At 40.1% G+C, this 24904-nt stretch overlaps 2 protein-coding genes across 2 annotated transcripts; one reads left to right on the top strand and one right to left on the bottom strand.

The window, feature by feature from the left end:
• The first annotated feature begins 701 nt into the window (after positions 1–701).
• On the top strand, positions 702–14746 carry rhbdl2 (rhomboid, veinlet-like 2 (Drosophila)). The gene is made up of 9 exons (XM_030748970.1): positions 702–878; positions 1069–1301; positions 3074–3320; positions 7925–8073; positions 9682–9794; positions 11279–11379; positions 11948–12008; positions 12096–12157; positions 12684–14746. Exons 3-9 carry the CDS (start codon positions 3087–3089, stop codon positions 12864–12866), a joined length of 903 nt encoding a protein of 300 aa, XP_030604830.1. The 5' UTR covers positions 702–878; positions 1069–1301; positions 3074–3086; the 3' UTR covers positions 12867–14746.
• Positions 14747–19987: 5241 nt separating this feature from the next.
• On the bottom strand, positions 19988–24086 carry LOC115794561 (c-Myc-binding protein-like). Its single transcript, XM_030750133.1, has 5 exons — positions 23915–24086; positions 22376–22448; positions 21823–21871; positions 21531–21660; positions 19988–20359 (listed from the first exon to the last, which is right to left on the bottom strand). The coding sequence occupies exons 1-5, from the start codon at positions 23927–23929 to the stop codon at positions 20312–20314; spliced, it is 315 nt and encodes a 104-aa protein (XP_030605993.1). The 5' UTR covers positions 23930–24086; the 3' UTR covers positions 19988–20311.
• Between the last annotated feature and the right edge of the window lie 818 nt (positions 24087–24904).

Raw genomic sequence — 24904 nt, 5'->3', positions numbered from 1 at the left:
CTTCATATTTGTATTGTTAACAATGTGCACTTTGCCCAAAACCATTTTAGCAACAGGTCAATATGCTAGCTCTTCTGTAAAACTGATAATACATGTCCTTAGTGATCTTGTGTTTTGGCCCAGTTGCAACAGAGTGCATGTGTTCAAATATGTGTTTTTTTTTTTTAATTTTTTTTTTGTTTATTGTGCACTTAAAGGTCTTTTTAGCCTAGAATAAAATTGTTAAATTATTTTTAACCTCAATTATTGAAAAGTGTATCATCCACAGCTGAAGAGTACCATTTATTTGCATTTATGGTTTGGCTCATCTTTCTTGCAAAAAAAATGCCATGAGGATTATAATTTAGATAAATCGAAAAATTTGAAGCACGCTTTGGATTTTCTGACATTTTGTGCAGGAAACTGCAGATCTGCTGAGCAATGAGCAGTGCAAAATACTAATGACACGCATTCATCCATGCATAATAACGACCCATTTATGTTGAAATCCCGGTGTTGACGTAATATAACGTGAATGTATAGCCTAGCCATTAAGACTTGTTCGTAACCGGTATGTTCTCTACTGTGATCTTGCATTGTAAACCTTTAAAGCTGTCAAATGCTCTTAATTCCGTGCTCTGCCGCCCCCCTGTGGTACGTATGGGGAACTACAACCCCAATATTAAAGCGGGGACTTTGACTTGTGTGCAGTTTACTGAAGTGGACGCTAATTTGAATATGAGCCACATTCTGATCAAGTGTATGTTTCGGGCTGTGTGAGGGTGGATTCTGAGGTGGGGGGTATAGTGGTAGCGGTGGGGTTGATCCGCTGCTCCTTGGAACGAGACGCTGCTGTGTTTGTGACGTCACTGACCGACAGGTGTGGCACGAGGAAACAGGTAAGCTGTTTACGGTGCGCGGTTTGGAAACATCGGCGTTCCCAGACGGTTTGAAAAACGGCTGTGCTGTAGCTGTTCTCGGGAGGAAGGAGGGGAGCGTCGGTGGTTTGAGGAAGTAAATTTCCTGCAGGAAAAAGCAATGAAAGGCCTATAATTATCTCCAAGTGGTTTCATTTTTTTTTCCTTCCAGTCACTCAGGGACCGTCCGTCTGAAGAAGGGAGCTCCGCGGGTCGCCTGAAAGCATAAAGGGACTATGATTTAAAAAAAAAAAAAAAATTGTACGGTACTGTGTTTAACTCTAGCACAGCACACCTATTAAGCTATTTCATTCAGGACTGAGTCGTTTGATTTAGTTTAGAGAAGTCGACCTTTTTTTTTTCGGTTTGGGACCCGCTTGGAGCCATCTGCACTTCCTGTTTAAGGTGAGTCGGACAGAGTTCATGGTGTTTGCTTATGTTTAAGCGCCTAAACTACAAGGCAGCATGAACGTTATCCAGATTCTCCTAATGGCAGCTGTTTGTCGCCTACAATCACTCAAGTCCTCAAAATCAGAAAGATCATTTGCGACGCCCAGAAAACAGGAAACGCTCCCAGTATCACTGTGCTGTGAGGTAGGCCAAATTTGTTTATACATCAAAACAATGAAGCAACACAGGAAGAAACGCCAATTAAAAAAAAAAAAAAAAATCATAAGTAGAATCTCAACTTGTAGTCTTAAAAGTCTTAAAAACTTTAATGTTTAGAGTAGTTTTCAGTGTATTTCATTATAGTTCAAATACAGGATTACAGACTACCCCCAGCATCAGTCATCTGTAGTAAGCAATATTATATAGATACGAAAAAAAAAAAAAAATCATTCAATTCAGTAAAAAGATTCCTTTAGTCAGATTTGTGCGCCCAAGCCTGCGGAGGCTTTGGGTGAATACTGTGTTTATGCAGACTGGGACATGACTGTGAGTCAGCTGTACTCACAAAACGCTGTTTGTTTTTGTTCCGTTTTCTAAGCCTGTTAAGTCTTGTCCTCTAAAAACACTTTTTTTTCTGTAAGAAAACAACGACTAAAGCTCAACCTAAACATTTCTCCACAATTAAAAACTAAAGTGAAACAACAAAACCCACTTCTACATCTAAATTAAAACGAAAGAAGCCTGAAATTTGTAATCCATAAATTAACAATGCAAAGAAATGTGTTTTAATCAAGTCAGCAAATTAAATATCTAATAAATTAAACAACCTCTTTAAGACACACTCGCTGGACACTTTATCAGTTCAGCTGCTTATTAATGCAAATATTTAATCAGCCATTTACATAGTAGCAGCTCAGTGTATTTAGGCATGGGCAAGTCAGCCTGCTGAAGTTTAAAGTGAACATCAGAATGAGGAAAAACGGGGATTACGTGACTTTGAATGTGGCATGGTTGTTGAGGTCAGAGGAGAATGGCCAGACTGCTTCAAGCTGATAAGAAGCCAACAGTAACTCAAGCATCCACTCAGTATAGCCACGGTATGCAGAAGAGCATCTCTGAATGCACAGCATATGGAACCTTGAAGCAGATGTGCTGCGGCAGCAGAAGACCACACCGGATCCCACTCCTGTCAGCTAAGAAGAGGAAGCTGAAGCTACAGTTCACCAAAATTCATGCCACAGCCTACCTGAGTATTGTGACTGACCATGTCCTTCCCTTTCTGACCACAGTGTACCCATCTTCTGATGGCTACTTTCAGCAGGATAAAGTACTCTGTCACAAAGCTCACATCATCTCGAGGTGCTTTCTTGAACATGACAGTGAGTTCACTGTACTCAAATATAAAAATAAAGGCTTTTTTTCTTTTCTTTTCTTTCTTTTTTTGGTAGTCCAGTAAAAATATACATGGGGCCACTAAAACTCTGTGCCACTGACCTAGAGCTGAATAATTATTAACATCTACACCATCAGAACATCTGTTTTCTGCAGCAGGAAATGTTGCATCAAAGTACAGGGCAAACCCCAGGCCTGAGAATGCCGTTATGCTCGCTTTTCTTCATTACAGCCACCAATTGCTCACAACCACATGTTCATTCACTAGCACATTAAAACATGCAGACACGCAAACACATACACATGAACACACACACCAATTATGGCCAATGAGACTCATAATGTTTTCCTCTCTCTCTGTCAGTCACTAATTTAAACTTTACTGTTAAACTCAGGGCTGGAGCAGTGATGGAGGACATTGACGTGGAGGAGCAGAAGGAGCCATTTCCTGTGGACAGGGATGGGAGGCGGGTGAGGCGTGAAGAGGAGCAACCGGATGGCGCCAGGAAGATGGGGTTCCATGAGAAGTTCCATCATCATGTCTCCAGATGGATGCTCCCAGAAGACATGCGCGACAAGTACATGGAACGTGCCAACTGCTGTCCGCCCCCCATCTTCATCATCCTCATCAGTATTGCAGAGGTAGCTCTGCATATACATGACACAGATACTGAATAGGTACCAAGATAGTCAGTATGCGTACAATTAGTGTTAAATACATTTAGGGTAATTGTAATAGGTATAGCAGATAGCAGAAATGTGCACTTATTTCTTTCTTTCTGTGTCTTTTGGCATCTGCATGCCCTCCTCTGAATGCCCTGACTCATCAAGTGCATCAGTCAGTAAAAACAGTAATAGCTTCAGCTTAGACTGGGTACAGCTGATAGTCACTGGTGGGAAAAGCTTTTCATGAGTGTGCACACAGAAAGCCAATGAGTCTATCAGAGGTGGGAAGAATGTGGCCGCGGTACTTCAGCATCTAGCTAGCACTACAGAAGAGGGATAAAGGGAGGTATGAGTGGCGGGCAATTTCAAGTGCAACTTGTCTATCAGCCCAACAAATATGGGCAAACACACAAACTGTTTGTGTGCAGTTTGTCATTCAGTGTGTCTCCTAGCTAAAGGTGTGTGTATATCTCACTGTGTATATCCCAGTGAGAGATGGAGAAAGATGTAAGAAAGAGGACAGGAGAGGAAGAAGAGAGGTTAGATTTAAAAGGTAAGGACTGCTCACTGACGTTTGATAAACTGGAAATTTAAAGCTTACATGAAAGTAAAAAAAATGATCAGATATTGAATCTGTACAGTATATGGTGTGAAGTTATGCTTTTTTTCATATTGTGAAACACCCTGCAGGTACACTAACTTTATATTATTCAAAGGTTGCATGAAAATACTGCAGTTTGGTGCAGGATAAACAGTTTAGTTTGCTGTACTGTGTTAAATGAAACAGTTACAGTTAAATGAACAGTTCCATAGAAGAGTTATCTACAGCCCTGCATGGAAAAGCAGCCGGATATGGCAATATGTTCTCAGGATTTATAAAGAACTCGGGCCCAGCAGCACTCAACCGGCTTTCAAAGTTCCTGGTGCGCTTTGCCAAACGGAACATTGCGAAACAATGAAGGAAAGCGAAAGTCATCGCAATACTAAAACCAGGAAAAGACACTTTTTCTGCCACAAGCTACCATTCTATATCCCTGCTGTCTGTGACCTTTAACATCTATGAAAGGATCATTGTCTGCTGCATCAGCTCAGCCATCGATGTCATTCTGGACGTTTCAGGATTCAGAAAGACCAGAAGCACTCAAGACCACTCATACTGAAAATGGATCTTCCTGGATTTAACAGCTGTCTGTGACACTGTGTGGCACAAAGGCCTGTTAACAAAGATCTCACTGGTGCTCCCTAGGTGGACAGTTCAGATTGTGTCCACATTTCTGGGTGCCCATGGATAACATATGCAGCTCCTGGAGAAAACAAGTCACTGACTTACCGCAGGGATCGGTACTATCTCCTATCCTCAACATATATGCAAACAATTTGCTGTCCACTGAATACAGGAAATGAATCTACACAAATGATAACTGCATAACCCATCAATCTGAAGACTTCAGATGTTTGAATGAAGTTTTGACTGCAGACTCAGATTGCATCACCAAGTATACTGCAGCTGCTGGCATGTTCAACCAAGCCCTTTGAAGAGGGTATCAAGTATTTTCATTATTCTAGTCCAATCATCTTTCTGCCCACCTTCTTCAAGCCAATCAGCCTCTACTGTGTGTACTTTAAATCTCACTGCTTACCTGTCATTCTCCCGTGCAGACTAATTCATGCAGACCGCCTCTGAAAACCACCAGATAGCTTACTTTAATTCTGTATATCAATAAATTATGAACAACAGCAAAAACAAAACACAATTAAAAAAAAAAAAAAAAAGACATGGTTAAAAAAAACCACCCGATTGTCTGATAAAATTCTGCAGCGTTCTGTCACACTTGTTCATTCTTGCTTACATCAACCAAGCTTCATCCTCCCGGGAATGCTGTGACACCGCGCTGTGGGATTACCGTTAATACCGCTGAAAAGCGCAGAGTCACTGCTTTCAGAAACCGTTGGAATTTTTTTGATTGTGCAAATAAAGAAATTCATCCACCATGAAGTAAGAAAATGGCAATAAACCTATTTTTTTTTCTGCCAGGCCATTAAAAAAATAAAGTTAATTTTACCCTGGGAATCTATCCAGACTGCATTGCATTTGGAGCCTGATGTGGTCATTGTATCCACCCCCATACTTAGCTGACGTTCTTTATTGCATCCATCCTCAGGTTTTTTCCCAACCCGACCAGTGTAGAAACACTGGCCACCACAGACTCATAAAACATCCATAATATGGTGCCACATAGGCTAAAGGACTGAAGCCCATATGAGAAAGAGATGACTCTACACTTGATTGAAAGATTGCTGAATTTTCACACGACACATGCGTATGGTCGCCTGCTCAGCCTCTGAGCCGCCCCAGTGCCCCTTTAAAAATCTTTTGAATGTTTATAAAACTGCTTTTAACACCTACACCTCATACATCATCTTCTGCATGGACAGTGTGACCACACAGAGGACAGTACAGACACAGCAGCGGGCTGGGGTAGAAATTCAGCCTGGGAGCTTGGTTTGGAGAGGCCTTTTATCCGATTGTACAACGAATAAACCATCATTTTAAAACAAGGGAACTTGATGAAAAACGGCTCTCAGTGAAGAGTTCCTGTCATTCACTTCAAAGAGCCAGCTCTTAGAACCGAAACGTTCGCGACGGACCATCACTCCCTGCACTTGTGGCCACGACAGCTGCAGTGTGAGCACTGCTGTGCTTAATTGGGTAAAAATAAATTTTGATGACCGGCCGGTTCGGGAAACCTCCCGAATCTCCCAATGGCCGCCACGCCCCTGCTCCCCAACCAATAAGCCATGGATGAATGGTGCTATTCTCAGTCTGCTGAGGGCCTGAGATGCTGCTTTTTTTTTTTTCGCTCAGGTGATGGAGAGGCCTACAGAACAGCTGGGTCCAAACTGAGGAAAGGCATCAAGGAAGCGAAGCACTGCTTGTCTACAGGGCAAACAGGTCGACTGAGGATGCTGTGTTACTGTGTTACTCTGCCCTGACCCACCTAGACCAGCGAGATAGCTATGTGCAGATTCTATTCATTGATTATATCTCCGCCTTCAACACTATCTCCCCCCGACAAACTCACCACCAAGCTGGAGCTCTTGGGCCTCAACACACACCTGAGCAGCTGGGTCCTGGACTTCCTCACCAGCAGACCACAGACTGCGCGCATGGGGGAGCGGGTCTCCTCTAGCATCACCCTGAACACTGGTGCACCACAGGGCTGTGTGAGAGCTGCCTCTTCTCCCTCTACACACAAGCATCCAGTGATGAGGCTGCCTACAGAACAGAGATCAATAACCTGAAGAACTGGAGCCAAGAGAACAACCTGATCCTCAGTGCTGCAAAGACGAAGGAGCTGATCCTGGACTTCAGGAGACTGAGGCCCCTCGTCCATCGCCTGATCACCATCAGCGGCGAGAGAGTGGAGGCCACGCAGAGCATCAAGTACCTCGAGGTCAACATCAGCCATGACACGACCTGGACTGTCAACACCACAGTGACGGTCAAGAAAGGTCTCCAGCGGCTTCACTTCCTGAGGTGCTTGAAGAGAGCGCGACTCCCACACCAGCTGCTGGTGAGCTTCTACAGGTCAGCCATCGCGTCCGCCCTCACATACTGTATCTCAGTATGGTACTCTGGCTGCACTGCAGATAACAGGAAAGCTCTCCAGGGCATCATCAAGACTGCTGAGAGGATCACCAGCACCCAGCTCCCCAGACTGGAGGGCATATACAGGACCCTCTGCACCAGGTGGGCCACAGCCATAATCAGGGACAGCACACATCCCGGACACTGCCTCTTCACCCCCCTGCCTTCGGCAGGCGTTACAGGACACTGTACGCCCAAACCTGAAGACTGAAAAACAGCTTTTACCCCAGAGCTGTCACACTACTGAACACTGACCATATCAAACCCAATAGACAATCCCCTTGCACAGTCACTGCGGCACTTTAGCACATTGCATCCAGTTGTAAATAAACCTTTGCCATTTATACTACCTCTGCTCACTGTAAATGCCAGATTCTTATTTATTTTATTTATATTTCTTATTTCTATCATGTATTATTTATTATTACAGCACCTGGGGAGCATGGCTCCAACAAAATTTCATTGTATTGTGCAATACAATAAAGATATCTCATTAAACTCAATTTTCCAGTTGGATTTATGATAATGTGAGAGCTGGTGTGAAGCCTGTTGCATCTTTCTTGATTATCACAAATGTTTGCATGCTTCCTGTTCAAACCTGGGAATGAACAGCGCGCTCTTTGTAGCCCACAGATGTCCAGTGTCGCTGAATTTGAATGCTCGTGAATACTTTCTCAATGTCCTATGGCTTTATGCTCATACAGATACAAGCATTTAAACCTACAAGATCACACTGGGGGATTTTTGAGGTCATCTTGGTGGGATGCATGTCTCAGTAAAAACCAAACCTCAGCATCTGTATGCCTAATTCCCTCCTTCCTTTGTTGTTTTCACAGCTGTTTTAGATTTAGCTTCACCCCTGGTATCTTTTCGTTTCAGTCACTCATACTTCATGCCTAATGTTTTGTATCCACTCTGTTTTCTTGATCAGGTGGCAGTATTTATCTACTACGCTGTGTGGAAGCCGCAGAAGCAGTGGGTGACCCTGGATGAAGGCATTTGGAAGAGCCCTTTAACCTACCATCCTGACTGCAGGCAGGAAGCATGGCGCTTTATCTCCTACATGTTTGTCCACGCTGGGTAAGCATGGGAAGAGCTTTTAGCTATTTTAATTACATGATTGAAGCTGTAATCAGTACAAAGAAAAAAGTGGACAAATCCCAACAGCTGCCCTCACAGGTGTTAATTCAATCCAGCTGTCACTTTTTGTCACTTTTGAGATTGCAGGTTATGTCTGAAGCGTGCTGTCTTACATTATTTCATGTTGTGTTTTTAGTTGAAGCTGTAGCCTTTGAAAATTAGTTACTCAGAGGTGAGTCAAGCTGGATACTATAAAGGTATATGAACAACTTCACCCACTGTTTGTGCAGGCGTGTTTTAGAACCAATACCTGCGTTTCAAAATAAAATTAAGCGACTTCTTGTGGTTGTACATGAAAGGACGTGAATAACGTGTTTGGTTTTCTCCGGCAGATAATGAAGAAATATGTAGATATGGATTTTCTCTGATTTTTGAAAAATCTATGGGGACTAAATGGCATTAGATGGCACAGGAAAAGCTTAAACATCAAATAAATAGACTGGTTCTTTTAAAGCACTTTTCTACTCTACTTGAGCATTGAAAACATGCCTCATTTACACCCATTCATACAAGCACTTCAGTATCTTACTCAAGGATACTTTGACATGCAGACTGGAGCAGCCAGGGATTGAACCGCAAACCTTCCGAGTCATTGGTGACCTGCTCTACGTCCTGAGCTACAGCCACATTAGAATAGAATAGAATGCCTTTATTGTCATTATACAAGATGCACACTGAGATTGGAGGGCCACTCCTGTTCAATGCCATGTAACAGAAACTCAGATTTTCTAAAATATAAATTAGAACTTCTAAAAATATACAGAAAATAAAACAGTATGTATAAAATATATAGAAAATAAAATGTATAAAAAATACAGAAATAAGAGAGTGTATAAAAATATATACATTGTAAAAAATAAAGTAAGTGTATACATATAATAATGAAGATGGTGAGTATTGCATTTGGTGAATGAATATTGGATATTACACAATATAGGAGTGATAGATATTGTTCAGTATGAATAATATAATATATATGCTGCCATGACACATGCAGGGGTGCACATTTTGGAACTAGTCATATGGGTTGTTTTGGATTGGAGGACGTAGAAAAAAAAATGCACAAGGCTGGTAATATTCCTTGGAGGCCTCTGAAAACGCCAAAGCCAACCATAAACTGATTGTTCTGGGTACACAAAATCAAATTGGGCTTATTGCTGTGGACACTCTGTCATACAAATTTATTAACAATTACTTAAGGCGTGCTGGTGCCTTGGCATTTTTGCCCATGAATATAGGCACTGTAGATTGCTCTGAATCAACCCCATAAGTTCTTACTGGAACAACTTGCAGGAACATACTGTGTTTGGTCCTCTTTAAGTAACATCCACACAGCTGTTTTATTAATAAGATTAGATTAAATGGGCTTGATACTTCAGAATGAATGGTCCTATTAAGGACAACAATAGCGCTTTGTTTTTTTTTAATTTGCTTAGTAAATGTACAGAATAACCCCAGTTGGAACTGAATATGTTAATGCTATTTTGTTCACCATGCTATATTGCACGTCCATAGTCAAGTACTTATTGCCTATCTCCTATTTTCTAGTGTGGAGCACATTTTGGGCAACCTGTTGATGCAGCTGCTACTGGGCATCCCGCTGGAGCTTGTGCACAAAGGGTTTGAAGTGGGGATGGTTTATATTGGTGGTGTCCTTGCAGGTGAGAATCACCTTTCTCTCTCTGTCACTTTCTCGCATCAAAAACAGACAAACATAAAAATAGTTTGTGTATGCTGGGCATGTGCAGGTGTTTCGGGTCTTTCGGCATTATACACCCTCACTCAGGTGACCCAGCCAGGGTTGATCAAGCCCTGGCTTGTGTTCCAGCAGGACTGGCCCATGGACCATTCCTCCTAATCCAAAGCCACCTGGAGGCTCTTTCTGCCACTTCTATGGTGGACTTGATGACTTTCTTTTTCACAGCCCCTGCAATGCTGAGTAGCATTTAGACCTTGCACAGTCAATGACCAGTGGAACCCCACTTTAATGGTCTTGCAGTATGCCTTCCAGTCTCTCCTCCTGTAGAGCTCCTCCAGCTCCTGGTATTGAAACTATTTCCTTTCATTTGCCTCCTCCACGTGCTCCTTGCAGGAAACAGTGAGTGGATTAGTGCCCGGTCATACCACCAGTGCTAATGGCCATCCCTCAAGGGATGCTGGGCAGCTGTCCACCATTTTCCCCTCTCTTCAGCACCATTGTCCTGGATTTAGTAGACTTAAAATCACCCTTGCCCAGGATATGAGTTTTTCCAGGCCCTGTGGGATCCACTGGGCTCCTGGCATTGATGTTGTCATTACAGTAAGATCATCCATCAAGGCTCTGATAGGGGATACACCAGACTTGGGCACTGCACTCAGCTTCTGCAACCTTGACCATGTTCATGGTCAAGCTTGTATAATCAGTTTTTATTAGTCTGATGTCATGTGCTAAAGAAGTGGCTATTAAGGCCTACTGGACGCATAACATTTGTGCAGATGTTTCGTGCATTAAAAATATTTCTCAGACTCATTTATTCCTAATGCGGCTGTTCACACTGACCATATAATTTCACAGGATGAATTTGTGGCGCTTATTTTTTCGTGTCAAGTTCGATTTTTCTGATTTTCACAAGCGAATAAACAGATCTGACCAATCAGACCACTGCATTGGACAGAAAGTGCACTCCTAGCTCAAAACGTCCACCGGTACACTACAATGAAATGGAAATAGTAAATTAATTACCACAGACACACAGCTAGGTTCTGCTCCAGGTCAATAGGCTCTCTAAAAAAAATCTTTCTCTGCCTCCTCACATGCGGTCCCAACTCTGTCAACATTTACATTACATGACAATTTTGCATCTAAAAAATTTGGAAGTTGGTGTTGTTTTTTTCACAATGCGCTTGGTGTGTAAAGGCCTTTAGTCTAAAATTCCAGTAGTAGTCCAGGATGAGGTCCTGATCAGATACATGATGTCTACTCCTGGGCTGACTTGACAAACTTGTGGAGAACAGAGCCATATGCAAATGGCAAGGTCAAGCCAAAGCACCTCATGGTCTCTTTCCCTTTGCAAGCCTCCCTTCCTGAGAGCTAAACTCTTCCTGAAGTCAATTGTTCCTGTTTGTGTTTGTTCAAGTGTTAAAGCTTTGGATGTTTCTCCCTCAGGGTCTTTGGCCAGTTCCATCTTTGATCCTTTCAGCGCCTTGGTGGGGGCTTCTGGGGGTGTTTACGCCCTAATTGGAGGCTACTTCATGAATGCCGTGGTGGTGAGTTCAGAGAATCTGTCTTTTTTTTTTTATATATATATATATATGTTACAGGGCCTTTAACTCAAATTAAATATGAATGATTAACCTCTCTGAAATAAGCCATTTTATCTTTAGCCTCTTTAAACTAGCTTTCTTATTACTGTCAGCCCCCTGCAAACAGAAGGTTTATGCTGTAGGTGCTGCTGTGCTAACAGCCATAGCTGCCTGCCTGAAATGACAATATTAGAGCTATCTGCTCTAATTTTACAGCATACAAACTATCTGAAACTGAGCATTTAGAGGAAAAGCTGAGCTTTTGGTTCACAAGGATTATTTGTACATGTGCCAACCTCATTGGTTAAAACTTTGTTAAATATGAGCATGCATCACCGTAACAGTTTTTTATGACTGAAAATAGAGAAAAGCACAATAGCTCCACGAGGAGTGTCGCGTTGATGTTTTGCAATGTGATTTTAGAAGAAACTCCTGAGCAGATCAGCAATTCCCTTTTTTACTAAATTAGTACCTGCGTTAATTTAGAATCCAAGTATTGATCTTTGTACCTGGTGGTTGTTTCAATCCACAGAATTTCCGAGAGATGCTTCCTCTCCTTGGAGTGTTTCGTATCCTCGTCATTGTAATCATTGGTAGGTTCTGCTATCTGTGTTTTGACCTGTTTTTGTAACTGAGGTAATTACCTTCAGAAGTGTTAGCTAAAACTTTCTTTTCTCTAGTCGGTGTAGATTTTGGATTTGCCTTCTACAGAAGATTTCTCGGTGATGAGGCTGGTTTAAAGGTATGATTTTGCTTCTGCTGTAGCCATAAATAAACATGGCCTTTAAAATCTCTTCGGACATAGAAGAAGCCTCAAGACAGACAGACAGATCCAGCTAACCTCCCCCAACAGCATGATTGTTTAGTGATAGCATTATTTGCTTGTGGCTGCAGACAGGCTCAGTAGTATGCACTGGAACTTGATTGTTCTTGCAAATATACGCTTCTCTGTGCAACATATACCGAAGGCTATTAGCTTTCCACACAACCTGCAGTTTTATCCTCTTGTAGAAGTATTGAACCCTGTCCTCCACAGTTTTAAAACTAAAGGTGAAACAGTATCCTTTTTTCCTCCATTCTTCCCAAGCTTGCTTATGTTTCCAACTGATTCATTACCCCATCCCCCATCCCCATCATTTGTTTTGGATGTTAAACTGGTCCTGCAAGTTTTATGAGTCACTTTTCAGTGAGGGTGGGCGACAGTACTTATGTCAGCTAACTTGCATTTACTCTGAAAGGCTAAATCTAAAACCTGACTGTCCTCTTAGGTGTCCTTTGTTGCTCATTTTGGAGGAATTGTGGCTGGGATGACCATCGGCTACATCTTCTTCAGTGCTTACAATCAGAAGCTACTCCATGACCCACGTTTCTGGCTTTGTATAGTGGCCTATATAGTCTTCCTTCTCTTTGCTGTGTTCTTCAACATCTTCCTTTCTCCAGCTCCTGTTTAAAAATGTTTTTACCGATGTGTTACAGAGAAAAGTTACTTTTCAGGGACCTCAAAAAGGATTTGTTCATATTTTTTTTAAATTGGAGCTATCTTTAGGGCTGAATTATGAGCTTATATGAAATGGCTCCTCCTGCTGTTTATGTGTAGTGTTGCTTTTAGACAATGTAGATGAAAATGTGCCTTTTACACCAGATTAATTTTGAACATAGTGGGTCAGTTATATTTGATTTAATTCAGATATGGTCTGTGCGGTTTTCTTGTGTGTTTTGTTTTGTCTTTTTGTACTTTCCACTGTGCGATTTTTTTACTTGGATCATCAAGGCCTCCCATTGACTTATAGTATTCTTAAAAAGTGCCTTATACAGATAAACACTACACACTAGAAGAAGAAATAACATTTCACATCAAATTTTATGAAACAGTTTTTATATGATAGCACTACCGTACTGTAATGACAGGAAGAACAGGGTTGAGTGTCCTAAATGTCTTTACATTTGTCAGCTATGGAGCTGCTTTATCACCAGGTCTGTTTTATTTTTACAGATATCATTTTTTTTTAAATAAAATCTTATTTTATTTAAAAACCATGTACATTATCTAAGATGAAAGATGAAACAGAGACCTCCTACAGTTGTGTTTTCATTAATAAAGTCTAAAATTTTTAATTGTCAGTTTTGTCATATTAAACCAGAAACTTCTGAAGGTTTATTTTATGTCCTGCTTAAAGTGGAAGCAGCTGATTTTCACAAGCAGGTCCACTGCCGGTGTGCCAGTTTTATTTGGTAAGCCTATCAAATGATGATATGTTTACATATTCTACTCTTTTTTTAATTTTTTTGTCCAGATGTTTACAAATGTGTTATTTCCCACTAATAGCAGCAGAATCAGGGCCAGATTTGGCCTCCTATGTTCAGGTGGGCAGCTGAAAAGTCTGGGTGGGCAATTTGACCCTGCAGGTTTGAATCCATGTTTAGATGCATCATATATTAAAAACACTTGTTTGCTTTCAGTACATATGTAGCAGTCTATGATTGCTTCTTTTGGCAGATGATTGGCAGTCGCTGCAGGAATCAACATTTGCATCATCTAGAAGAGTAACACAGTTAACATACACAGAGAAGCAGATTCTGTCCAAAACCTTAGAACAATAATTGCTCGCCCTTTTTTAAAAAATGGCCGTCAGCATACTGATTACAAATACTGTTATACTGTAATTAATGCTGTTAGAGCTGCAGGAAAAGCAAGATGAAAATAATCAGTGGATGAGGTTAATATTTACTAAAGCAGAATATAATATCTAGATGTTTCACCCTCTAGTCTCAAGTTTGTTCGTAAATTTAAGGTGCTGTTAAATTAAAAATTAAAAATACTGCTGTCATTCAGGTGTTTTAATCCCACATGCCATATACTCAAAAGCATGAAGAATGTTATAATTACACAATTTTTCCCATATGTGTTTTTATGTCATTTTTAAACCTTAGCTTTGCTACCAGTAGACATATAGTGATTTATCTCATGCTGAAATGCATCCAGAAAACAAGCGTAAAACTTGAACCTGAGTTTTTAAGGTCGACTGAGGCTACAGATGCACCCTTAAAAACATGCTAGGAATACACCAGCAGAGCACACCGGCTACTAATACAGAGAGAGGAACACTAACATACAATTAGCCTACACCTTTTAAACAGAGAATGCTGAAAATAACTGCAACATTTTGCCAAATTTTTTCCAAACCTTAAAAAAAGTTTTTCAAGTCGCTTTTTTTAAAATCACATTTACAGCAATATTTACAAAATGTTTGGATCTAAATCTAAATGTTAAACATGAAATATAAAGGTCAATAATAAATGTTAAATATAAAAGGCAGTTTTATGGCAAAGTTGAAATGCGACACAGGTCGTTTTTTGCTTTTTTTTTTTTGTAAAAATGGGGGAAAAAAAGTTTCAGCTTCAGTTCTTGGTTTTTCTTCTTCCCCACAAAGCAAATTTACCTGTCGATACTTTCTTTTTATTGGTAGGTGAGCCTTCAGCACCTCCTTTAATTGGTCCTATGACTGATGTTTGCACTGTACACTTTAAAGCTTCTACTGCTTTGCCTGCAAACCTTTCAGTGTGTAAATTGAAATAGCAGAACAAAGACATACAGGGTAACAGTGAATACATATCACACTTTTAATTGTGTAATAACTTATATGACTGCTTGTACAATTGAAGGTGCCAAACATTATTTTGTCTTGTGACCAATGAGGACGATAAAAACCTTTGTCATATGCCCTTGGTGTTTTTTCATACAGTTTTTCTCGATATATATATTTATATGTGAAACAAAAGGTTTGGGCCTGTTTTACTGCTAAAAAAAAAATTGCTTTCAAATGTACAACATAGGTTCTAGGTGTGACTAGGGAAGAGAAACACCACACTAACCCTGAAGGTTGTGGACTAGGATGAGATTTATGAGCTCGGGACCTAAGTATACCAGTCTGAATTATCAGCATGTGTCAGCCTTAACTGCCCACCTCCTAGCTGAAGCAATAGATTTTCTCCTTTACACATCTGCCTACAACATGGTTTCCTCACAGCCAATTTGACTGTGCAACTCTGGTTCAGTCCTTAAGGTAAATCAGCTTTTGCTTGTTAAAAATAAATCCTCTTTTCAATAAAAGATACATTACATTAAGAACAAGATAGACCAAGTTAAAACTGTTTAGCACCTGAGTGCACTTCATTTAGTACATGTGGGTTTTTAGATCCAGACAAGCTCCTTCAGTTGTGGTTCTCCCTTTACCTTCCTCTGGTACCATCCTCCCATTTCCCTTTATAAAAAGACCCCAAAACCCACACTTACAGTAGTAGCTACTTCTAATCGGGACTGTAACTAGGGTTTAGAAATATGTCTTTTAATGTATTATGTTTAAGGTGCTCCAGTGACTAGTAGAAAAGGTAAGTGTTATAAATAAAATGACAAAATACATAATTATCCTTTCACTTGACATTTAAAAAGTACCTTGTGACTTTGTAGCTGGTTACACCCATTTCCCTAACAATCCTCTCACTCGGTTTGTATGACACACATTAAAATAAAACCATGCATTAAACAAAACACAACAAAAATCAACCCAACCCAGTGTGTGGCAAGGCGGCTCCCTCACTCAGTCCACAATGGACAGCTTTATAGAACCAAGGGCTCAGAAACTTTTTTCCTGCAACTGTAGTAAGAAAATTGTGCAGTGATCAGAAATAAAGTGAAATTGCTTTGGAAAAAAGAAAAAAAAAATCATGTAGCAATGGGACAGCATGGTGCTGCAGTGGTTAGCACTGTCACATCAAAGTAAGAAGGTCCTGGGTTTGAATCCAGTCTGGGGCCTTTCTCTTTGGAGTTTGCGTGTTCTCCCTGTGCCTGCGTTGGTTCCCTCCAGGTTCTCTGGCTTCCTCAAACAGCACAAAGACATGCGTGGTGTTAGGTTAATTGGTGATTCTAAATTGACTGTAAGTGTGAATGTGTGTGGATGGTGTACAGGGTGTACCACGTCTCTCGCCCTGTGTGTAATTACATAATGGATGTTGCAATATCATGATAAATTAGTATCAAGATATTAAGAATTAGACAAAGTTGGTTTGCACACTGATGCATATTATGATAAATATGCGGCAATTCAACTCAACAGCTGAAGACAAATGAAACATGCACTCTGGACTCACAAATTTATCTGGAAAGAGTTTAGCTTAATGCCTTGTCCTCCCACACAGGTACCACCAAATGTATGCTGTTTACATTTTCTATTTGGTAAATGGACTAGTTCTTATATAGTGCTTTTCTACTCTAGCTGAGCACTCAAAGCACTTTATACAACACGTTTGCATTTACCCATCCCCAACCATTCGTACAAGCACTTCCTTCTACAGCTAAGTGCTTACTACCTAACATTCACACACATTCATACTACGACGGTTGCATCGGAGAGCAACTTGGGGTTCAGTATCTTGCCCAAGGGTACTTTGACATGCAGACTGGAGAGGGAAAGAATCAAACCACCAGTCTTCCAATTAGTAGATGGCCTGCTCTACCTCCTGAGCCACAAGCAACCCCAGAATTTGTGCTGTTAAATGTATGAAATATCACAGTGTGTAAGACAATGCTGTCTCAATGTTGCCATAAAAAATACACAAAGAGCTCTGAACTGCAGAGTTTGAGGTCCGTATCTGTGTTATGACCATTATAAGCCTTTAACTGTGTGACTGTGATCTAAATGCATCAGTAAAGCTGCTGGTATTGACTTTTCTCTGGCTAGAGTAGTGCTGGCAACCTTCCCTCAATAGTTCACATGCTGCCACTTTGTTACTGGCAGCAGTTCAACAGAAGAGGTCACAAAGGTTTAGGTGATGTGGGGATTCACTGAGGGCACTAAAGATTGTTAAACTTTTTGGTGACCGTGTCAGGGCTGCATGACCCATGCAGAATTAAGTGACCGCTGGCAGCCTGTTCGTGCTGCTGTGAGGTAAATGAACCACACCACACAGGTCTTGGTAGAGATAATATTACACTGCTGAAGAGGATTGAAGAGCATATCTGTGGATATCTTTGAAATCATCTTTGTCAACTGTTGACGCAACTTTCTGCAAATATGTGATGTTTTCTCCTTGTTAATATTTAACTTTGTTCAGTTGAGAAATAGGGTCATTTCTTAATACTACCACTGTTTGAGTAACTAAATTAATGTTTTTTTTTATACTATATAAAAATTGCTGGTAATGCTGCTTTTCTTTAGTTAATGTCTCTCTGTTCTTCACTTTGTGTCAGTCATTATGGCACAGTGAATATGGGAGATTTAAGAGGAGGTGCAGATCCATTCCACTTCCACGGGAAAAATCTGGCTCACCATCCTCTTCATCTTCCGGGTGCTCAGGATGTGTGGGTTGATGATCAGGCTGACTGTGTGGAAAACCGAGCAGCCTGGGTGCAGTAATGTCCAATCTCCCTATTCTGCTACTGGGTGCTGCAGATCATTTTTGTGCCCTTTCCTTCACTGGTTTATTTGGCCCACACTCTCTGGACAGGCTCTGGACATTGGAGAAGGCATGACAGAAGAAAAAGGCTCTGCTGCTGAGGGAGGTGGAGCTGGTGGAGCTTATAAAATACATAAAGAGGCCTGAGCAGGAAATAAAACTGCTTGATCAGGTAAGCATTGCAAAGCTCCTCTGAGGGGCTCCCTGCTTCATACCTATGTGACTCACATCATCAGCTGCAGTTGCTGAAACAGACTTCATGACAGGTCAGTACCTCCTTTATGGTTATCATCTGAACCCACACTTCAAGTGCGAGCAGGATCCTTGTCCCAGTGCTGCAGACTGTTACATCTACAGACCAACAGAAAAAAAAATGTTTGTGGTGTTTGTGCAATGCCAATTTCCCTCTTCCTGAACATACTGGAGATCATGCATCTGAGCTACAAAGAGATAAAGAAGGGCTGTTGGACTTCTACCCACACTTGAGGGACAACAGGAATGAAGCTGATGAATATAAACCCAAATGTATAAAAATACATAAAATAAATCTATTGTGCAAATATGCAGCAATGCAGTCCAACAAGCCTCTGTTCCCACTGACTACAACCTCTTCATGATGAAGCTGCAGGACAGAACAATGCACCCAAATCTTATCAGACCTTCAACTTTTCTATGCCTTTGGGGCCAGCTGTTCATTCACCAAGATTTAGATAATTCCAGATGTTCAGCTTAAAAGGTCCAAAGAGTGCAACTCCACCTTGACTACCACCAAGCTTTGCTTCCCATGCTGTGATGCCCTGATCAATCCAAAGCAGGAGGGTGAGGACTTTTGGCATCATCCCAGACAAAGTATGGAGGATCACACCAGTGAAAGAGGAAGCCCAGACTTTCTCCACTCCCACACTGGCAGAAAATGCATCAAGGAGGCTATGGAGCACTTCAAATGGGTAATGGGTCTTTTAAATGTTCCACAGTGCGAAAAGAGCTCTGACACATTCATATGGAGTAGCAAATGTAAGCAGTGGACTGCCCGCCATCAAAAGGCAATCAAAATTGATTACCCAAAACCAAACTCAGCCCTCTGCCCCAGAGTTACTCCAGCTCAGGATCCAGGAAGAAACAGAGACCACCTGCTTCCAACTGCAAAACATGGGAGGCAATTAACACAAGCAGCAAATCTAAACTTCATTATAGCGCACAGCAGTCCATCTTATACATGTATAAATAAGCTTTACATTTAATCACACTCTACAGCTAACAGGTGTTTACTAATAGTTTAGTCAGATCTAGTTTTAATACAAACTCCCAGAAAATGAATACAGGTCTTTAAAAACCACTCATTTAATGTAATATAATTATTTATGATCTTAAAGACAATGACAATAACACCAGCTGACCTTTAAAAAAAAAAAAATTTCATCTTTAAAAAATTTTGTTTACTTAAAATAGTTCTTGCGTTGCTACCAAAGTCATAGGAAAAATTACATTTAAATAGTTAAAAGCTGCATCATAAATATTACTTAAGTATAAGCATGCCTGCACTGGGCCAAACATAGATGAGCTGTCACTGTGCTGTTTTGACTGTTTAATTCCACCAGTTATTTTGAGTGCATATTTACTTGTGATAACAAGGACACAAAAGATACTCTTAGTTTCAAAGCAGAGCTCAGTAGCTTTAACTACTGTAGCTGTATATTCAAAGGCCTTTGCAAACTCGACAGTCAGTAATGTCCCCATGCAGCCATTTCTGAAGTAGAGATAATCTTGGACATTTTCTTATATTATTTCATGTTTTACAGCAGTTGGGCTGCATTTTAATCTCGTGACATGTCAGTATAAGAACTGGCCCTCAGCAAAAACAGTACTGTCAGGTTTCTGTCCTGTTTGATAGTTTGGACTGCTTAGAGAAATGAAAGCACAGTGTGCTCTGGTCCCCAATGTCTGTGTTTCATTTATTAATTTATTTTTCTTTCAGTGTGTGTGTGTGTGTGTGTTAATGAACATATGCAGCTGTAAATGACCACAGTAAATCTGTCACGTTACAATATCAGAACTGATAATTTGCCATTAACAAATTGATGAAATTGACAAAAAGAGTCATTACAAGACTGTTTTATTTTACAAGTGCTATATTTTTGTGCACCTACACCAGATTCTTGTAAATTATAATGACTCCTATCTATTAACAACTAACCGGTCATGTTGAAAGGCAGTTTCTGCAATAAAGCTACACTAAAGACTGAATGAACCAGGAAAAAAAACAAACCAAAATATATATACATTCATGTACAGAATAAGTTAAATCAAAAGAAGTCATTTGGAAACTGAGGTTTACAAAAGGACCAGAACAGTATAGCAACATAAAAATTCTTAGTTTTCACCTAACAGTGATGTCTTGTCTTCAAATTTTAAAGTGACAAAAGACAAAAAGTGCTGCTGGGGTTCAGTTAGCTGTGCCTCCATCTTCAGATACAGCTTCATAATGCTTCAGCTAGTGAGAGAAAAAAAAAAAAAAAATCTCTGTTAGTTGAGTTTATGAGCCTTTCAGAAATTCACTGTGTGTCTGTGAAAACAGATACATAAAACAATTAAAAATATATACATAAAACAAATACATAGAGTTACAGACAGGTATCAAAAAGCATTGTGGCAACAACACACTGGTGCACAGCAAAACAAACCACCCATATGGAAGCAAAAACCTTTGGCCTTATTAAAGTTAACTTTGAACTCCAAACTTTAGAAAAACTGTAAACTAACAGGTCTATTTTTGTCTTGTGTGTCAATTTATATATTGATGAATTGTGCTTGTCTGTTTTTTTGCATTCTGTGTCTATAAACTATCCTTCAAAATCTTAAAATCTAGAAAAATTACACTTTATAGGGATGTTCCCGGCTACTAATTTGTTAGTCGATTAAACAAAGACATAAATTCGACTAATGGACCAGTCTAAAACTAAGAAACACACAGATATTTTAGGACTGAAATCATTAATCGCGTTATTCAATAATGAATTGCACTTTGAATGCTGCTTAACTGTGTGGCACTGCACATTGTGCATTATGAACACTGCACGTTATACTCTGAACAACGAATTAAAAAAAAAAAAAAAAAAAAACTAAATTGATGCCAGCATTTATGGTTGTGCAGGTGCACTGCGTATGATAATTACCTTTTGATCGTGTCCCGGTGTTTTACAGTCAACAGAAACATAAAATGCTGGGACTTTTTCTCTCCTGGGTCCTACCCTTTGCTGTGGTTCCTTTTTTTTTAAATTTTTTATTTTTTTATTAAAAGGCACCAACACATTTGTCCCTCTAGTTTTTTCACTTCTTTGCACAAACATGGAAGGAAATGACGGTGTTTCCCTGGAGGTCCGCTTCAGGTTATGTTGTAAAACAATATAAGGCCAAGATTAACACAGTTAAGGCGTTTTTCTACAATAATGTCAGGGCTGCACCTCCATCTGGTGGCAGATCGCTGCATAACATTTAGGACAACTATTTATGGCACTGGGCATCAATTAAAATCTGAACAATTAGGCTAACCGGCTAGTACACCTGGTACCGACTAGTGACAATAGTGACGATTAATTGACTAGTTGCGCGCATCCCTACTTTTTTACACATTTCCTCTGTGACAAGAACCACTGGAGACTTACCCTTGTTTTGAGGTTTTTATTTTCCTCTGCCAGATGTGCACACCTTTGCCTCAGATCCATCACCTCTTGCTGCAGAGCTTCAGTATCTGCTGAAGTCTGGCCAACAGCACCGAGGTGCTGCTTGACAAATCTGGGAGAAGGAGCTGGTTAAAGAATTTAAAGCAACTGTTTTCTGTCCAGACTTGTAGCTGGGAGGGGAAATATCAGTCAAAGGTTCACCTCAATACAGCAAAATCATTTTTGCAGGCTCATAATGGTTCAACAGAATCAGGTTGTGTGATTAGAAGGATACTCCAAAGCATTGTTGGGCTTTTCTGGTTGTTCATATAATGACACTAGAACTGAAAACCAGGAGGAAAAAGAGAGTTAAAGAATAAGAGTTGGGTAATAAACGGACACGTACTATCAGTAAATCCTTAGATGGACTCTTGATTCTATTTATTTGTTCTTTGATAACATAATTCTAGAGTTAAATGGCAATTTTGGGCTGTGTTTACTCAGGCAAAGTCCTTGCACTGGACTTTTATGTTAACTCAAATTATAATCTAAAGAATTTGAAACGTTTGGCATCATTCCTCACACTTAAAAGTAAGTACAAAGTCCTTGTTATGTTCCAGAATGCAAGAAATCAAACCATGTTAATGTGTCAGTATTAAAAAGCCCAATACTGGTGTTAAGATTTTCCATCCAATCAGTTTTCCCTGAGGCTATTGGGTGTCACAATAATTTGTAGCTGTGTCAGCTGAGGATGTAGCTTTTATATGTGCCCTGTAATCCTTTGTGAACGGTGAGTAATGACTTTAACAAACAGAAAGAAGAAGAAGAAAAAAAAAAACCCTCCATACCACTAGTTAGACTATCAACAACACCGGCTTTCTCCAAGTATCTCCTGAACTGTTCCCTCTTGGGGTCTGGACCCTGTAGGAGGAAAAGAGAAGACATTTTATTACCAGCTAATCACAAAATACTCTTAAACTGTCCCATCTTCCTGACTAGAGTAGCCCAATATGAGTTAGAGCGTCCTCTGTACTTGGAATTTCCACTTACTTCATGCCTTGCACTGTCAAAGTGTAATAAAGAAAGCAGTATATAGTAGCTGTAGTTGGCAGGGTTATTATAGTTAACGAAAACGAACGAAATAACGAAAACTGAAATTGAAAAAACATTGTCGTTAACTGAAATAAATAAAAACTATAATTAAAAGGAAAAAACGATAACTAATTAAAACTGAATTGTGAGTTTACAAAACTAACTAAAACTAACTGAAATTATCGATAAACTGACTTTCATTTTAAGCCTTGTGGATTGATATGAAATCATTGTTTCCGCTCTCCGAGTTTAAGCTGGGAGCGCCACAGGACAACTGTGTGAGTGCGCATGTGCGTGCGCTCACCGCGCTGGTCCGCAAAGTAATTGCTGCGGTCTGCCGAGAAAGCGGCAGAGTCCCGTATGGAGGTTCTTTGAGTACAAACACCTGCACACGACCACAAGGTAATAACACACACAATCCAGCTACACAAGCATAAATGCGGACATGAGGTCGGACACTTCTGTAGGTTGTGTACAGAGGCCGCAAAGACCCTGCAGGTTTAATTAGCAGCATCTAACCAAGCTAGCTCCAAAACAGAAGCAGCTTCAGGTGGTGAGAACATCAGGATGCAGCTGGATTTGAGCTTTGACTCCTTCAAAGAGTTTGTTTTTGTTTAACACCACATGTAGGCGTTATTAATCTGCTGCACTGATGCTGAACTTTATTGTGGAGTTTATTGTAGAATTTATTGAGTTTGGGAGTTCATGTTTTTCTTTGTTTCTCCCTGTTGATGTTCATGTGTGTCCTTAATATTACACACATTTAGCATGTCTTGTGAACAGCTGGTTGTTGAATATATTTCTTTAAACTGTATCTTTTGTCAAGTTTTCATTACACAATAGTCACTTTTGCGCCTTGAATCTTGCACCTGATCAGGTATGAAAATACTAAAACTAATACTGAAACTAACTGAAACTAACTAAAACTAAGCATGAAACCAAAAATAAAAACTAATAAAAACGAGCAAAACCACTCTGAAAACTAATTAAAACTAACTGAATTAGAGAAAAAAAAAGTAAAAACTAACTAAAACTAAACTATAATGTAAAATCCAAAACTATTATAACCCTGGTAGTTGGTTTATTTGCATTATCCACTTTCGTTTTACCCACAAACATTTGCAGAACACTATCACCGTGAAAACCCAAACATGAGCGGTCACAGGTGGACTAGCGAACCCCTGATGAGTCTCCCTCCTTGCTAACGTTAGCTTAGCTAGTTTAAAACACGGGACATGAAGCAGTTTCTTAAAAACCTAGGAGAAATGACATGAAATGGTAGCAGACAGACTTACTTTATAATGTGCCATAGTAATGCCGGGGGGGGTTTTTCTTGTGGAAAGCTCCTATATTTTGCGTTCCGCTTAAAGTGGGAGCACCTTATGTTAAAAAGCAGGTACACTGCCAGCTGGTTTTAAAAGTTTACTTTCGTTTATCTTCGCGCAGCCAACTGCTGTGCAGGGCTCAAAGCTGCATTCAGGGGTTCCTCGTAAATACAAGAACTCATTGCAGCGTTAGGTTCATGTCATCAGCGATGAACTCTTGCATGTCCCTATTTCTGTTGGTTTTCAATTAGAGGACAATCTAGGCCAGGGGTGGGCAATTCCAGGCCTCGAGGGCCAGTGTCCTACAGGTTTTAGATGTGTCCCTGATCCAACACATCTGAATCAAATGGCTGAATTACCTCCTCAGTATGCAGTCAAGTTCTCCAGAGTCCTGCTAATGACTTCTATATGTGATTCAGGTGTGTTGGCTCAGGAACACATCTAAAACATGCAGGACACCGGCCCTCGAGGCCTGGAGTTGCCCACCCCTGATCTAGGCTTAAAACAAACAAACAAACAAACAAAAAACAACAACTTTATTTTGTAATTTTCTCTTTTATCTTTAAGAAAAAAAATTATAAAAATGTTGATTTGTCCAGCTCAGTCATCAAAAGTACACTTTTATGTGTTTTACGTGCGCAAATGTGACAAATAAATACTTATGACCACAGACAGGTTGCTTTATAATATTTTACATGTTCTTAACATGCATGCAACACATGTATGTCTTAATATGATTGTACTGTTGCAAATCAGTGTCTTTATGAGTGTTGTCTTCTTTTGGTAATATGGGTATGAAGTGAAACAATCTAGTCAGAACAGATTGGAAAAATATAAAAGACATTCTTAACTTATTTTAACTATTATATTTGACAGGCAATTTGGTTATCAAGATTTTTAAAATTTTAAATTATATTTTGGAACCAATTTTGAACGAGTAGATTTATATTTTGCCTCAAG

Source organism: Archocentrus centrarchus, chromosome 16 (assembly GCF_007364275.1).
Source record: "Archocentrus centrarchus isolate MPI-CPG fArcCen1 chromosome 16, fArcCen1, whole genome shotgun sequence".
NCBI classification, from domain to species: domain Eukaryota; kingdom Metazoa; phylum Chordata; class Actinopteri; order Cichliformes; family Cichlidae; genus Archocentrus; species Archocentrus centrarchus.
Note: the sequence above shows the minus strand (reverse complement) of the source record. Positions and strands in the feature narration are given on the sequence as shown.